This window comes from Rhinopithecus roxellana, chromosome 3, assembly GCF_007565055.1.
Source record: "Rhinopithecus roxellana isolate Shanxi Qingling chromosome 3, ASM756505v1, whole genome shotgun sequence".
In the NCBI taxonomy this organism is placed as follows: Eukaryota; Metazoa; Chordata; class Mammalia; order Primates; family Cercopithecidae; genus Rhinopithecus; species Rhinopithecus roxellana.
In genome coordinates, this window is record NC_044551.1 from 62344155 (window position 1) to 62361886 (window position 17732).

At 40.5% G+C, this 17732-nt stretch overlaps 1 protein-coding gene across 3 annotated transcripts; it reads right to left on the reverse strand.

Moving 5' to 3' along the window:
* Positions 1-13309: 13309 nt before the first annotated feature.
* On the reverse strand, positions 13310-13931 carry LOC104675621 (succinate dehydrogenase cytochrome b560 subunit, mitochondrial-like). 3 transcript variants are annotated; one of them, XM_010380210.2, is made up of 3 exons: positions 13855-13931; positions 13682-13744; positions 13310-13517 (listed from the first exon to the last, which is right to left on the reverse strand). In XM_010380210.2, exons 1-3 carry the CDS (start codon positions 13929-13931, stop codon positions 13310-13312), a joined length of 348 nt encoding a protein of 115 aa, XP_010378512.2. The 3 variants fall into 3 exon arrangements, with proteins under 3 accessions (XP_010378512.2, XP_010378511.2, XP_010378510.2); XM_010380209.2 differs by having other exon boundaries at positions 13414-13741; XM_010380208.2 differs by having other exon boundaries at positions 13414-13744.
* Positions 13932-17732: the final 3801 nt, after the last annotated feature.

The following is a 17732-nucleotide window of genomic DNA, read 5'->3' on the forward strand; positions in this document are numbered from 1 at the left end:
CTGGATGACAGAGTGATTCCCTGTCTCAACAAAAAAAAAAGAAAAGAAAAGAAAAAGGAAGAACACACAGATTGCTATGCACTACCCTCAGAAGTTCTAATTCAGCAGATCTCCAGCAGAGTCCGATCACCCATATTGCTATACATTTCCAGGTGATACTGATGTTTCTGATCTTAAGACCACACTTTAAAAACCACTGCTCTGGCCTGTAGGTGGATGGTCCTCAGCTGTAGGCCAGGGAATATGTGATGTGGTTGTGCATGTGGCCACCTATGGATAAGGATAATAAGCTTTCCAGGTGATTCCATGCTCACATTTGAAAACCACTGGGCTGGAGGCCTGTGAGGAAGCCTATAGTTACTTGCTAACTCAATCAGGTTTTCTCTCTCAAGAATTTGCACTGGTGATCAATAAAGGACAAGAGGCAGGAATTGGTAATGGAAGTAGATCTGGGCTCTCCAGAGATACAGTACACAAATGCAAGAGGCTGTAGAAGTATCCATTTCCCTCAACAAAAGGCTCTGGACATAAACATTTTAATATGGCCTGTGAACAGGCAAGCTGTTGTCTGACATTTTCCCTATTCTTTTAGTAAGAGAGGTCCAACAGGCTTTCACTGAGTGCCTACTACATGCCAGGCTTTCATTGTGCTAAGCACCGGAGATACAAAACTCAGCCATTTTAACTTGTAGTCACTGAGGACTTAGCTAGATAAATTTTAATGACTTGTAAAAATTAAGATAAATGTTTTGGTTCCCTTTTAATAGAAAGACACATCAAAAGACAACTACAGAAATTCTCAAAAGTTTCCACTCAAATCATGTTGTGATAAAAACAGAAGTGTGAGGGGTGCATAAGTAAGAAAAGCACATTCAAAAAATAATAGAGTTAAAAGAATTAGTTATGAACTACTCAGGATGTTTAACACAGAGCAAACCAATATATTATGTTGAAAATAGACTAGCCTCGGTGCTCTCAAAATCCAGATTCATGCAAAGAAGTAAAGCCAGCATTTCTGAAAAGGAAGGGGTATTCAGCAGGTCTGCTAGAGGCAGGAAATAAGCCAAATGTATACTGATTTTTTGGTAAAAGCTAAAAACCTGCTTCCATCCCCTAAGTCATTCAGGTTTCATTGCCCACCCTTCCCGTCTCTGAATTTTGGCATTTGGCCTTCCTAAATTCAGGGTGGATTGTGTTGTATTATGTCGTCCTCTAGTGGTTTCAAAAATTTCTTTTCTCCCTTCTCTACAGGCAGTGCCTATCACAGGGCCACACAGACGCTTGATATGTAATGCATGTCTGTTAAATGGACTGATGGATGACATAGGTCCTACATCCTACTCAATGATAATGAATGTCTGTTAAATGGACTGATGGATGACATAGGTCCTACATCCTACTCAATGATAATGAATGTCTGTTAAATGGACTGATGGATGACTTAGGTCCTACATCCTACTCCGTGACTGAGCCTGGGTGACACAAACTATGTCAGCTTCACTAGAAGAATGAGCATATAAGTATTTTAGGCTCGAGCTACTTATGCCATCATTCATTGTCCTTAAAAATGGACAACGAAGCCGGGTGCAGGGGCTCACACCTATTACAGGTAATAGGTGTAATTCAGGCACTTTCGGAGGCCGAGGCAGGCAGATCACCTGAGGTCAGGAATTCAAGACCAGGCTGGCCAACATGGTGAAATCCCATCTCTACTAAAAATACCAAAATTTAGCCAGGCGTGGTGGCGGGTGCCTGTAATCCCAGCTACTCAGGATGCTGAGGCAGGAGAATCGCTTGACCTAGGAGGTGGAGGTTGCAGGGAGCCGAGATCGCCCCACTGCACTCCAGCCTGGGCAACAAGAATGAAACTCTGTCTAAAAAAAAAAAAAATTGGCCGGGCGCGGTGGCTCAAGCCTGTAATCCCAGCACTTTGGGAGGCCGAGACGGGCGGATCACGAGGTCAGGAGATCGAGACCATCCTGGCTAACACGGTGAAACCCCGTCTCTACTAAAAATACAAAAAACTGGCCAGGCGAGGTGGCGGGCGCCTGTAGTCCCAGCTACTCGGGAGGCTGAGGCAGGAGAATGGCGTGAACCCGGGAGGCGGAGCTTGCAGTGAGCCGAGATTGCGCCACTGCACTCCAGCCCGGGCGACAGAGCGAGACTCCGCCTCAAAAAAAAAAAAAAAAAAAAAAAAAAAAAAAAAAAATTATGTGACCTAAACTTCTTTGTTGTTGTTGTTGTTGCCAGCTTGGTATATTATGCTTTGTGGTTTGAGGTGTTTTTTGTCTGTGTATTTTTTTTTTCCACTTTATGTATTTGTTCAACACGTGTTTATTGCTCCCACTATGTGCAAGGGACCCTGATGGTCAGTTTGGGGAGCAATTGAGGTGCAAATGGGATACATCCTTGCCCTCAAAGTGCTTACAACATAGGAAGAAAGCAGCGTAAACACAGATTCCACTCCAGCAATGTTTCAGGGTGCCCCAAGAGAGTAGTGGTTTTAATAGTTCGGAGAAGAGAAAGTTGCCTCTGAAATAATTATCTCTGGACGTATGACACCTGTCTCTCTTTCCTAAATGAAGATGACTCAACAGGAAACAAACCACAGGATGTCATCATGACAGAGCTGATGTCATAGTCTACACTGAAGCTGTGACTAAGTTTAAGACTCCATTCCTGTTCTTCAAGTAACAAAAATGCTGCTAGATTCCAACACAGAAATAATATTCACTCAGTATTTACTGACTTTAAAATACCTTACCAGTTACCATGAGAAAAGAAAAAACAATAGCTAAGATATTGACTCTGACATGAAGGAAATTATTATATAGTGGGAGAAAGTTGCTTAGGATTAATAATTAAGCGATGTATCAGAACTGAGATCTTATGATTCTCCAATTTAAGCTCAGCTATTTTTTAAAGTTTATTAAAATAATTTATAACATATCTAGTATTGGAACTGGAGGTAGAAAAAAAGTTTTATCTTCTTTGCTGGAAAGAAATTTGCAAAACGTTTGTGATAAAGAAATGCTATAGGCAGAATATGAAGTTTTCCTACAAGTTAGTAATAAAAAGACAAACCACCTAAACAAAAGTTAGATGAAATACTCAAACAGACATTTGTCAAAAGAAGACATAAAAAGGTGAGCACATTTTCATGTGCTTATTGGTCATTTCTATTAGTCATCAGGGAAATGCAAAGTAAATGAGATACCACTACCCATCTATCAGAATGGCTTATAATTAAAAAGATTGATAGCACCAGCTGTGATGCAGATCTAGAAAACCAGAACTCTCAGACATTGTTGGTAGGCTTGTGAAATGATACAACTATTTTGGGAAAAGGTCTGACATGTTCTTATAAAGCTAAACAGACACCTGCTCTGTGATGTCACAATTCTACTCCTAGATATTTAACAAAGGAAAAAAATACTATCTAGCCAAATGTGGTGGTTCCTGCTTATAACCCCAGCTACTTGGGAACCTGAGGCAGGAGGATCCCTGGAGGCCAGGAGTTTAAGACCAGCCTGGAAAACATAGCAAGACTCTGTCTCTACAAAAAAGAAAACAATGTTTAATTAGCTGGATGTAGTGGTGTGCACCTGTAGTCCTAGCTACTCAATTGGCTAAGGCAAGAGGATTGCTTGAGCCCAGGAGATCAAGGTCATAGTGAGCTATGATTATGCTACTGCACTCCCGCCTGGATGACAGAGAGTGACCTCATTGCTTTCTTTTTTTTTTTCTTCTGTAAATTATGAATAACCTTGGAAGAGACCTTGTTTATTTAAAAAAAAAAAAAAAAAAAAAAAAAAAAAGCCTATCTTTCCCCTAAACTATAATCATCAATAAGGGAAATAATAAACTGTGCAGGCCGGGAGCGGTGGCTCAAGCCTGTAATCCCAGCACTTTGGGAGGCCAAGACGGGCGGATCATGAGGTCAGGAGATCGAGACCATCCTGGCTAACACGGTGAAACCCCGTCTCTACTAAAAAATGCAAAAAAACTAGCCGGGCGAGGTGGCGGGCGCCTGTAGTCCCAGTTACTCGGGAAGCTGAGGCAGGAGAATGGCATAAACCCGGGAGGCGGGGCTTGCAGTGAGCCGAGATCCGGCCACTGTACTCCAGCCTGGGCGACAGAGCGAGACTCCATCTTAAAAAAAAAGAAAAAAAAAAAAAAAAAAGAACTGTGCTGCACTTACGCAGTGAAGAAAAAGTAACAAAACACACATCAACAGAAAATAGTAAATTATTGATATAACAGCAACATTGATACATCCCAAAAACATTATGTTGAGTGAAATAAGTCTTACTCAAAAGAGAACACGTTATAAGATTCCGTTTATATGAAGCTCTAGGACAGTCAGATCTACTCTGTGGTAGAAGAAAAAACGAAAACAGTTGTTTCTTCTTTTGGGTGAGTGCTATCACCTGAATGTGTGTCTTCCCTCAAAATTCGTATGTTGAAACCTAATCACCAATGCAATAGTATTAAGAGATGGGGTCTTTGGAAGGTGACTAGGACAGGAAGGAGGAGCCCTCATCAATAGGATTTGGGCTCTTAGAAAAGAAACCTAGCCTGGCACTGTGGCTCACGCCCATAATCCTACAACTTTGGGAGACATGGATCACTTGAGCTAAGGAGTTCGAGACCAGCCTGGGCAACATGACAAAACCCCATCTCTACAAAAAACTACAAAAATTAGCCAGGTGTGGTGGTATGCTCCTGTAGTCCCAGCTACTTGGGGGACTACAGCAGGAGGATAGCTTGAACCTGGGAGGTCAAGGCTGCAGTGAGCTGAGATCTTGCCACTGCACTCCAGCCTGGGTGAAAAAGTGAGACCCTGCCTCAAAAAAAAAGAGAGACCCAAGAGAGCTGCCTTGCCCCTTCTACCATGGGAGAATGTAACAAGAAGTGCCATCTATGAATTAGGAAACAGGCCCTCACCACTCACTGAATCTGCCAGAGCCTTGATCTTGGACTTCCCAGCCTCCAGAACCATAAGAGACAAATTTCTGTTGTTTATAAACCTCTAGTTTGTGATATTTTGTTATAGCAGCCTGAGTGCACAAGGTCAGTGGGGGTGGAGACTGACTGAGAGGGAACATGAAGGAACTTTTTGAGTTGATGATAATGTCTCATGTCTTGATGGGAGTTTGGTTAGAAATATATATGTATTTGTCAAAACTTGATAAATGTACACGTAAGATTGTGTATTTCATTTTACATAAATCTTATATCAAAAGAAAAAGCTACAAACATTAAACTTCACTTAGTAGTATACATGCTGAAGTGTTTGGCAAAAGTGTATTGATATCTGCAATTTGAAGTGCATCAAAAAATATAATGGAGTAGTGTGAGTGGGGCTTGTGGGTTAAAAATATACATGATGAAACAATTAATAAGGAGATGAACAGACATGACCAAACAAGCATAATATTACGTTAATAGAATCTATGTCATGGGTATGTGGATGGATGTTCATTGTAATTCATTGTAAAATTCTTTCAACTCTGCTGTATGTTTGGACATTTTCATAACAAAATGTTGAAATATATATATAATCAATAGACTTAAAAGGGGAGCATAATGATATAAATACTGAAATAAGTGTATCTACAGAAATTTATTTTATTTTATTTATTTATTTATTTTTTTGAGATGGAGTCTTGTTCTATGGCCCAGCTGGAGTGCAGTGGTGCAATCTCAGCTCACTGCAACCTCTGCCTCTTGGGTTCAAGCAACTCTCCTGCCTCAGCCTCCCAAATAGGTGGGATTACAGGTTCATGCCACCATGCCCGGCTAGTTTTTGTATTTTTCATGGAGACGTGTTTCACCATGTTGGCCAGGCTAGTCTCGAACTCCTGACCTCAGGTAATCCACCCGCCTCAACCTCCCAAAGTGCTGGGATTACAGGGATGAGCCACCACGTGCGGCCTACAGAAATATTTTTAAAATACAGTTGTAGTCAGCATTATTACCATGATATTCTACTTTTTAAAAATCTGTCATTATTTTACACTGTTCTATGTTTGTTCATTGTCTTCATATTTATCCTTTTAAATGACCGCATAGTTGTACACCAATATCACTATGCCAAAATCAACTTAGCTATGCCTCTACAGTAGACATTCACTATAGCAGAGGCAGGAGGAAAAGCCCTAGAATAGAGGCCAGTTGTTGGGGTTCCGGTCCTCATCTCATTCTCTGCTGGTTACGCTGTGTCTGATCCTTGCTGGGCAGTTTCTCTATCTCACCTGTCCTCAGTCTTCTCCTGTGTTAACTGAGGTACCAAGATTAAAAGAAATATACAACCCCTGCCAGCTCTGCACTTGGTGCTTTTATAAGGGTGATTTGTAGTTTTTACTTTGTTATTAATAAAACCATTATGAATAATTTTAGAGAGTTACTTTTCAAATTGTAAAAATGATAATATTGACTGAGTGACATAAGATTCAGAAAAATAAGAAAATGTTTAAAAGTTTAAACAAAAAAAAACTAATCACCCATGAGCCCTCTACCCAAAGATTATAATTGTCAATATTCCAGCATATCTTCTTCTAGATTAGATTTGCAGTGAGCCATGATTGCGCCACTGCACTCCACTGTATGTATTTTCAAACATACAGCAAAGTCGAAAGAACTTTAGAATGAATTACAATGGGGCTGGGTGCAGTGGCTCACGCCTGTAATCCCAGCACCTTGGGAGGCCCAGGAGGGTGGATCACGAGGTCAGGAGTTCGAGACCAGCCTGGCCAACATGGTGATACCCTGTCTCTACTAAAAATACAAAAAAAAAAAAAAAATTAGCTAGTCATGGTGGCATGTGCCTGTAATCCCAGCTACTTGGGAGGCTGAGGCACAAGAATCGCTTGAATCCTGGAGGTGGAGGTTGCAGTGAGCCAAGATCGCACACTGCACTCCAGCCTGGGTGACAGAGCAAGACTCCATCTTGGGAAAAAAAAAAAAAAAAAAAGAATGAATTACAATGAACATCTATCCACATACCCATCACCTAGATTCTATTAACATAATATTATACTTGTTTTGTCACATCTGTTCATCTACCCGTTAATGGTTCTGTCATACATATTTTTAACCAAGAAGCCCCACTCACACTGCTACATGTTTTTTGATGCATTTTAATTTTTGTTTTTCTTTTTGAGAGAGGGTCTCATTCTGTCACCCAGGCTGGAGTGCAGTGGTGCAATAATGGTTCACTGTAGCCTTGAACTCCCAGGCTCAGGTGAGCCTCCCACCTCAGCTTTCCAAGTAGCTTGGACTACAGTTAGGTGCCACCATACCTGGCTAATTTTTTTTTACTTTTTGTAGAGACGGGGATCTCACTCTGTTGCCCAGGCTGATCTTGAACTCCTGGCATCAGTGATCGTCCTGCCCTGGCCTCCCAAAGTGTTGGGATTACAGGTGCGAGCCACTATGCCCAGCCTGATTTGCCAACTTTTTAATGTGTTAGTTTGAAATTTCTCAGAAAAAATATCTTACACAAGTTGGGTTCTCCAGGAGTACAGTGATTTGGGATCTGCATGCAATATATTTATTCAAAATCAACACCCATAGAAGGAACAGAGAAGGAAGCAGGATAGGGCAGATGGAAAAGTGGAACGCCAATGCAGGCCTGGTGAAGTCTCAACCACAGGATGTGCTGTGGAGTATGTATGATGGAACAGAATTGCTGTGCATTACGACAAAATAACCAGGCCTTGTAACACAGCTTCAATCAGTCATTGGTTGTGGGCTACCCCAGGAAGCTGAGGCAAGCCTTAAAGAAGCTGACAGTTGCAGGCTGTGAGCTAACAACTAGACAAGCTCCCCCTGGAAGTGGGATCCATGACACACATCTCTGTGTCCACCACGGCATATTTTCTTTTTTGATTTGCATTTCTTTCGCTTTAGTGAAGTTTTAAAATATTTACAGATTAAAATGCACATTGAATCCTGCTTTAAAACACTTTCAATCTAATGTAGAACCCCTTCCCCAACAAGGGGCCGTTGAATTATTCCATTCCTTGAAGTGCCTTCAAGCCCCAGTGCAGTTTAGGCAGGAAAGATGGTGACGAAGTTGAAGAGGGAGGGAAGGATAGAACCCAATTGAGGAGAGAACTTGGAACTTTATGTACTGGCAATAAGACAGTCACCAAATGTCCCTGAATAGGGGGGTGTCATGATGAAATTCTGGCCTATCACAGTGATTCTAGCAAAAGATGTCAGCACCACAATCTAGCCACTCAGACAACTCTTCTTGAGCAAGACTTGACCTTTCTAACTTTCTGAGAGTTTGACCTTTCAGAGTTTTTCCATATCCGATTCTCACTGGACAACCACCCAACCATGGTGAGTAAGTTAAGGTTAAAGATTATGGTAAGCAGCAACAAGTGATGGATTAGAAAATAAAGAAAACATGGCCAGGCGTGACAGCTCACACCTGTAACCCCAGCACTTTGGGAGACCAAGGCAGGCCAATTACCTGAAGTCAGGAGTTCCAGACCACCCTGGCCAACATGGCAAAACCCTGTCTCTAGTAAAAATACAAAAATTAGCTGGGTGTGGTGGCAGGTGCCTGTAATCCCAGCTACTCAGGAGGCTGAGGCAGGAGAATCGCTGGAACCCAGAGGCAGAAGTTGCAATGAACCAAGATCTCAGCACTGCACTCAAGCCTGGGCAATAGAGCAAGACTGTCTCAAAAAAAGAAAGAAAGAAAAGAAAAGAAAGAAGAAAGTAAGGAGGGAGGGAGGGATGGAGGAAAAAAGGAAAAAAAAGAAAACAGTGCAAAAGCTATACCTGAACATGGTCCAGGCAAGAACCCCACAGCTGGAATTAGAGTCAAAGGAGGCCAGATGCAGTAACTCACGCCTGTAATCCCAGCACTCTGGGAGGCCAAGGCAGGCAGATCACCTGAGGTCAGGAGTTTGAGACCAAGCTGGCCAACATGGTGAAACCCCGTCTCTACAAAAATACAAAACTTGGTTGGGCATGATGGCGGATGCCTGTAATCCCAGCTACTCAGGAGGCTGAGGCAGGAGAATCGCTTGAACCCAGGAGGTGGAGGTTGCAGCGAGCCAAGATTGCGCCATTGCACTCCAGCCTAGGCGACTGAGCAAGACTCGTCTAAAAAAAAAAAAAAAAAGGTGTTAATTGTTATATTGTTATAAGTACATAGTAGGTATATATATTTATGGGGTATATAAGATATTCTGATACAGGTATACAATGAGTAATAATCACATTAAAGTAAATGGGGTATCCATCAGCTTAAACATTTATCATTTCTGTATGTTACAAACATTTCAATTACAGCTTTTTAGTTATTTTATTTTATTTTCATTTTATGTACTGTTTTTTTTTAAACGGAGTTTCACTCTTTTTGCCCAGGCTGGAGTGCAATGGCTCGATCTCAGCTCATTGCAACTTCCGCCTCCCAGGTTCAAGCAATTCTTCTGCCTCAGCCTGCCGAGTAACTGGGGTTATAGGCATGCGCCACCACTCCCAGCTAATTTTTGTGTATTTTTAATAGAGATAGGGTTTCACTATGTTAGTCAGGCTGGACATGAACTCCTGACCTCAGGTGATCCACCCACCTCAGCCTCCCAAAATGCTGGGATTACAGGCGTGAGCCACTGCATCTGGCCCAGTTTTTAGTTTTTTAAAAATGTACAGGCCGGGCGCGGTGACTCATGCCTGTAATCCCAGCACTTTGAGAGGCTGAGGCAGGTGGATCACCTGTGGTCAGAAGTTCAAGACCAGCCTGACCAACGTGGCAAAACCCCATCTCCATTAAAAATACAAAATTAGCTGAGTATGGTGGTACACAGGTACACACCTGTAATCCCAGCTACTCAGGAAGTTGAGGCAGGAGAATCGCCTGACCCGGGAGAAGGAGGTTGCAGTGAGCTGAAATCGCAACATTGCACTCCAGCCTGGGCAACAAGAGTGAAATTTCATCTCAAAAAAGGTACAATAAATTATTGGTGACTATAGAAACCCTGTTGTGCTATCAAATACTAAATATTATATTCATTCTATGTAACCGTATTTTTGTGCCCACTAACCATCTCCACTTCTGCCCACTCCCAACTATCCTTCCCACCCTCTGATAAACATCCTTCTACTCTCTGTCTCCATTAGTTCAATTGTTTTAATTTTCAGCTCCCACAACTAAGTGAGAACTTGCAAAGTTTGTCTGTCTGTTCCTGGCTTATTTCACTCAACATAATGTCCTCCAGTTTCATCCATGTTGTTGCAAATGACTAGATCTCATTCTTTGTTAACGGCTAAATAGTACTCTATTGTGGCGGGGCGCGGCAGCTCATGCCTGTAATCCCAGCACTTTGGGAGGCTGAGACAGGTGGATCACAAGGTCAGGAGTTCAAGACCAGCCTGGCCAAGATGGTGAAACCCTGTCTCTACTAAAAATACAAAAAATTAGCCAGGAGTGGTGGTGGGCACCTGTAATCACAGCTACTCAGGAGACTGAGGCAGAGAATTGCTTGAACCCGGGAGGCGGAGGTTGCAGTGAGCCGAGATCACAACAGAGCAAGACCCCATCTCAAACAAACAAAAAAAAAAGAAGGCCGTGCGGTGGCTCATGCCTGTAATCCCAGCACTTTGGCGGGCCAAGGCGGGCAGATCAAGAGAAGGAGACCATCCTGGCCAACATGGTGAAACCCCATCTCTACTAAAAATCCAAAAATTAGCTGGGCTTGGTGGCATGCACCTGGAGTCCCAGCTACTTGGGAGGCTGAGACAGGAGGATCGCTTGAACCGGGAGGAGGAGGTTGCAGTAAGCCTAGGTCACACCACTGCACTCCAGCCTCAGTAACAGAGGAAGACTCCATCTCAAAAAATAAATAAATAAAAACAGTACTCCATTGTGTGTATCTACCACATTTTCTTTATCCATTCATCCATTGATGAACACTTAGGTTGCTTCCAAATCGTGGCTATTGTAAACAGTGCTGCAATAAACATGGAGTACAGATATCTCCTCAACGTGCTGATTTCATTTCCTTTGGATAAATACCCAGTAGTGGGATTCTTGAATCATATGGTACCACTATTTTTAGTTTTTTGTTGAACCTCCAAACTATTCTCCATAATAGCTGCACTAATTTACATTCCCAACAAGAGTTCCTTTTTTTCTACATTCTCACCAGCATTCATTATTGCCTGTATATTGCTTAAAAGCAATTTTTACTGGGGTGAGATGATATCTCATCATAGTTTTGATTTGCATTTCTCTGATGATCAGTGATGTTGAGCACTTAATTTTGATGTTCAGCAAAAATTAATCTTAGGATTAATTTTTCTGTTTCTGTGAAGAATGTCATTGGTATTTTGCTAGAGATTATATCAAATCTGAAGATTGCTTTGGGTAGTATGAATGTTTTAACAATATTCATTCTTCCAATTCATGAACATGAAATGTCATTCCATTTTTTTGTGTCATGTTCAATTTCATGCATCAATGCATTATAGTTTTCATTGTAGACATCTTTCTCTGCTTTCATTAAGTTTATATGTAGGCATCTTTATTTTTAGCTATGATTAATTATTGATTTCTTTTTCAGATTGTTCGCTGTTCACATATAAAAATCCTACTTTTTTTTGTTGATTTTGTATCCTACAATTTTACTAAATTTACTAGTTCTAATAATTTTGTGGTGAAGTCTTTAGGTTTTTCCAAATATAAGATTATCTCAACAAACAAGGATAATTTGACTTCTTCCTTTCCAATTTGGATGCCTTTTATTTCTCTTATCTGATTGCTTTAGGTAGGACTTCCAGTACTATGTTAAATAACAGTAGTGAAAGTGGATACCCTGGTCTTATTCCAGATCTTAGAGGAAAGGCTTTAGTTTTTCCCTGTTCAATATGATACTAGCTATGGGTCTGTCATATATGCCTTTTACTGTGTTAAGGTATGTTCCTTCTATTCCCAGTTTTGTTTTGTTTTGTTTTTCTTTTTAGGGATGTTGGATTTTATCAAATGCTTTTTCAGCATCAATGGAAAAATCATATGTTTTTTATCTTTAATTCTGTTGATATGATATATCACGTCAATTGATTTGCATATGTTGAATAATCCTTGTATCTCTAGAATAAATCCCACTTGGTCATGATAAATGATCTTTTAAATGTGTTCTTGAATTTAATTTACTGGTATTTTGTTGAGGATTTTTATATCAATGTTCATCAAGGATATTGGACTATGGTTTTCTTTTTTTGATGCATCTTTGTCTGATGTTGGTATCAGGGTAACATCGGCCTCATAGGATGAGTATGGACTTATTTCTTCCTCCTCTATTTTTCAGAATAGTTTGAGTAAGATTGGTATTAGTCTTTCTTTAAATGTTTGGTAAAATTCATCAGTAAAGCCATTGGGTCCCAGGTTTTTCTTAGCTGGGAAACTTTTTATTATGGCTTCGATCTCATTACTTGTTATTGGTCTTGTCAAGTTTGAGATTTCTTCATAGTTCGGTCTTGGTAGGTTGTATATATCTAGGAATTTATCCATTTCATCTAGGTTTTCCAATTTACTGGCATATAGTTGCATGTAAGAGCCTCTAATGATCCTTCGAATTTCTGCAGTAACCAGTTCTAATGTCTCCTTTTCATCTCTGATTTTATTTATTTGGGTCTTCTCTTTTTCTTTTTTTTTTTTTTTTTTTTTTAATGAGTATTCTAATTCAGTTTCAGAAAAAAAGGGTACATGACTTCGATGAGAAAGCATAAAATTAAGAGGCTTTTCTGGAAATCCAAGAAAAAGAAATAACCACTAATATGTTCAATAATTTTCTGGATCCTCTTCTTGTGTCAAAAGCTATATATTCTCTCCTCAAAAGCAGCTGCTCCAAGAACTAACTAGCCCTCTTTATCTCCCTCTAACTGGAACAGACTAATTCCCCTCCACCCCCACCTCTCTTCTTTCAATAACACTACGTAGGTGTTAATGGCCTGGGCTCTCACCAATGAACAGAATTGTCCTTTAAGCCAGCAACCCACAGGCAGTGGCATCCAAAGCATCACCCCCAGTCCCCAGGCCAGAAGCCACAGAGCTGGCATTGTTTCCACTGTCTCAGGAAGAAGGAGCCAAAAGCTGACCCTCAGCACAAATCAAAGCCCAATATGGAGACAGAATAACTGCTTCTAGAGTTGGCAAGTTGTGGGCAAAAAAGGGGAGTTTTTGCAGCCACCCCATCTTTAGAAACAAGGGGAAAACTAGACCCTTTTCCACTATTATGGTCTACAAGGTACTCTACTGCTTCAAGGGGATCTGAAAGTACAAAAGGATCTAAACAAATAAGAACTTTTCCCAGGCTGGAGATAAGAATGAAAAATAGAAAGATGGATGAATGTAATAAGGTGTAGGAAGATGATGCTGGGAACCTCTGTTCTTCACATGGCTGCCAGCCCCATAGAGGACAACACAGTAAGAACCAGGACAACCACTCCAGACTGGTATAGCTGGGGAATCTTCAGGCCTTTTCCCAGGTCCCACAACAAGTGTCGGATCCCATTCCAGGTATGATATATGAGAGGGAAGACAAGTGCAAACTTAGCTGTCTGGATCAGTGCTGGCCCCAGACACAGGGACTTTACGAGTTCCAAATAAGACTCAAAGTTCTCAGGGAGTAACGGGGCCAACATGCCAGAAAGAGAGACCCCTGCACTCAAAGCAATACCAGTGCCACGGTGGCAGGTGGACATCGCCATGGGAAGAGACCAACTGTAGATAGTGATGTGGGGAGATATAAGAATATAGGACGGTTTGAACCTATATTCTTATTCCAGAACTGCTCCATCTCTTCTTTGGCCATGGTTCCCAAAGGAACAGCATTTCTGATACAGAGCTGAGGGCTAAAGTGGGCTCGGAGGCAATGACGACCAACATGTCTCAGCAAGAGCACAGCCATCTTGGGTTCCAGTCTCCTCTCTTTTTCTTAGTTAGTCTGGCTAACGGTTTGTCGATTTTCTTGATCTTTTCAAAAAACCAACTTTTTGTTTCATTGATCTTTTGTATTTTTTTCATTTCAGTTTCATTTATTTCTGCTCTGATCTTTATTATTTATTTTCTTCTACTAATTTTGGGTCTGGTTTGCTCTTGCTTTTCTAATTCTTTAAGACAGTGGTTCCCCGTATCTCAAAATAATAACAGCTATTTATGACAAACCCACAGCCAATATCATACTGAATGGGCAAAAACTGGAAAAATTCCCTTTGAAAACTGGCACAAGACAGGTATGCCCTCTCTCACCACTCCTATTCAACATAGTGTTGGAAGTTCTGGCTAGGGCAATCAGGCAAGAGAAAGAAATCAAGGGTATTCAGTTAGGAAAAGAAGAAGTCAAATTGTCCCTGTTTGCAGATGACATGATTGTATATTTAGAAAACCCCATTGTCTCAGCCCAAAATCTCCTTAAGCTGATAAGCAACTTCAGCAAAGTCTCAGGATACAAAATTAATGTGCAAAAATCACAAGCATTCTTATACACCAGTAACAGACAAGCAGAGAGCCAAATCAGGAATGAACTTCCATTCACAATTGCTTCAAAGAGAATAAAATACCTAGGAATCCAGCTTACAAGGGATGTAAAGGACCTCTTCAAGGAGAACTACAAACCACTGCTCAGTGAAATCAAAGAGGACACAAACAAATGGAAGAACATACCATGCTCATGGATAGGAAGAATCAATATCGTGAAAATGGCCATACTGCCCAAGGTAATTTATAGATTCAATGCCATTCCCATCAAGCTACCAATGACTTTCTTCACAGAATTGGAAAAAACTGCTTTAAAGTTCATATGGAACCACAAAAGGGCCCGCATTTCCAAGAGAATCCTAAGTCAAAAGAACAAAGCTGGAGGCATCACGATACCTGACTTCAAACTGTACTACAAGGCTACAGTAACCAAAACAGCATGGTACTGGTACCAAAACAGAGATATAGACCAATGGAACAGAACAGAGTCCTCAGAAATAATATCACACATCTACAGCCATCTGATCTTTGATAAACATGAGAAAAACAAGAAATGGGGAAAGGATTCCCTATTTAATAAATGGTGCTGGGAAAATTGGCTAGCCATAAGTAGAAAGCTGAAACTGGATCCTTTCCTTACTCCTTATATGAAAATTAATTCAAGATGGATTAGAGACTTAAATGTTAGACCTAATACCATAAAAACCCTAGAAGAAAACCTAGGTAGTACCATTCAGGACATAGGCATGGGCAAGGACTTCATGTCTAAAACACCAAAAGCAACAGCAGCAAAAGCCAAAATTGACAAATGGGATCTAATTAAACTAAAGAGCTTCTGCACAGCAAAAGAAACTACCATCAGAGTGAACAGGCAACCTACAGAATGGGAGAAAATTTTTGCAATCTACTCATCAGACAAAGGGCTAATATCCAGAACCTACAAAGAACTCAAACAAATTTACAAGAAAAAAACAAACAACCCCATCAAAAAGTGGGCAAAGGATATGAACAGATATTTCTCAAAAGAAGACATTCATACAGTCAACAGACACATGAAAAAATGCTCATCATCACTGGCCATCAGAGAAATGCAAATCAAAACCACAATGAGATACCATCTCACACCAGTTAGAATGGCAATCATTAAAAAGTCAGGAAACAACAGGTGCTGGAGAGGATGTGGAGAAATAGGAACACTTTTACACTGTTGGTGGGATTGTAAACTAGTTCAACCATAATGGAAAACAGTATGGTGATTTCTCAAGGATCTAGAACTAGATGTACCATATGACCCAGCCATCCCATTACTGGGTATATACCCAAAGGATTATAAATCATGCTGCTATAAAGACACATGCACACGTATGTTTATTGCGGCACTATTCACAATAGCAAAGACTTGGAATCAACCCAAATGTCCATCAGTGACAGACTGGATTAAGAAAATGTGGCACATATACACCATGGAATACTATGTAGCCATAAAAAAGGATGAGTTTGTGTCCTTTGTAGGGACATGGATGCAGCTGGAAACCATCATTCTCAGCAAACTATCACAAGAACAGAAAACCAAACACCGCATGTTCTCACTCATAGGTGGGAACTGAACAATGAGATCACTTGGACTCGGGAAGGGGAACATCACACACCGGGGCCTATCACGGGGAGGGAGGAGGGGGGAGGGATTGCATTGGGAGTTACACCTGATGTAAATGACGAGTTGATGGGTGCTGATGAGTTGATGGGTGCAGCACACCAACATGGCACAAGTATACATATGTAACAAACCTGCACGTTATGCACATGTACCCTAGAACTTAAAGTATAATAAAAAATAATAATAATAATAATAATAATAAAGACAGTGGTTCCCAAACTTTTTGGCACCAGGGACCAGTTTCATGGAAGACAATTTTTCCATAGACAGCAGGGGGTGATGGGGGATGGTTTTAGGATGAAACTATTCTACCTCAGAACATCAGGCATTAGATTCTCATAAAAAGCACGCAACCTAGATCTCTTGCATGCACAGTTCACAGTGGGATTCGTGCTCCTATGAGAATCTAATGCCACCACTGATCTGACAGGAGGTAGAGCTCAGGTGGTAGTGTTCACTTGCCCACCCACCACTCACCTCCCGCTGTGCAGCCTGGTTCCTAACAGGCCACAGACCAGTACTGGTCCATGGCCAGGGGGTTGGGGACCCATGCTTTAAGATGCATTATTAGGTTATTTATTTGAAGTTTTGCTACTTTTTTATGTAGGTGCTCATTGCTATAAAGTTTTCTCTTAACACTGTACCCCATATGGTTTGTTATGTTGTGTTTCCATTTTCATTTGTTTCAAGAAATTTTTTATTTCTTCATTGACTCACTGGTCATTCAGGAGCCTATTGTTTAATTTTCTTTCATGTGTTTATATAGTTTCCAAAGTTCCTCCTGTTATTGATTTCTAGTTTTATTCCACTGTGGTCAGAAAAGATACTTGATATGATTTCAGTTTTTTTGATTTTTTGAAGACTTGTTTTGTGGCCTAACATATGGTTTATCCTTGAGAACAATCCATTTGCTGATAAGAATATGTATTCTGTAGCCATTGTATGAAATGTTAGGTGAATATCTATTAAGTCCATTTGGTCTATAGTGCAGATTAAGTCTGATATTTCTTTGTTGATTTTCTGTCTGGATAATCTGTCCAGTGCTGAAGGTGAGGTGTTGAAGTCTCCAACTATTGTTGTATTAGGGTCTATTTGACTCTTTAGCTCTTATAATATTTGCTTTTTATATCTGGATGCTCCAGTGTTGGATGCTTACATATTTGTAATTGGTATATGCTGTTGCTTAATTGACCCTTTGTTATTATATAATGATCTTCTTCATCTCTCTTTATAGTTTTTGTCTGGAAATCTATTTTGTCTGATATAAATATAGCTACTCCTGCTTTTTTGGTTTCCATTTGCATGGAATACCTTTTTCTATCCCTTTATTTTCAGTCTATGTGTGTCTTTTTAGGTGAAGTATGTTTCTTGTAGACCACAAATCATTGAGTCTTGTTTTTTTATCCATTCAGCCACTCTCTGTCTTTTGATTGGAGAGTTTAGTCCACTTACATTCAATGTTATTTTTTATGAGTAAAGATTTATTCCTGCCATTTTATTATTTGTTTTCTAGTTGTTTTGTGGTCTTCTCTCCCTTCTTTCTTTCCTTGCTGTCCTCCTTTTAGTGAAGGTGGT

What these genes read in the sequence shown, in the direction of transcription:
- LOC104675621 (XM_010380208.2), bottom strand. Translation starts at nt 13,931, where the DNA reads ATGGCTGTGCTCTTGCTGAGACATGTTGGTCGTCATTGCCTCCGAGCC. An exon ending in CCTCAGCTCTGTATCAGAAA is followed by an intron (nt 13,745 to 13,854) that starts TGCTGTTCCTTT and finishes CACTATCTACAG; the next exon opens with TTGGTCTCTTCCCATGGCGA.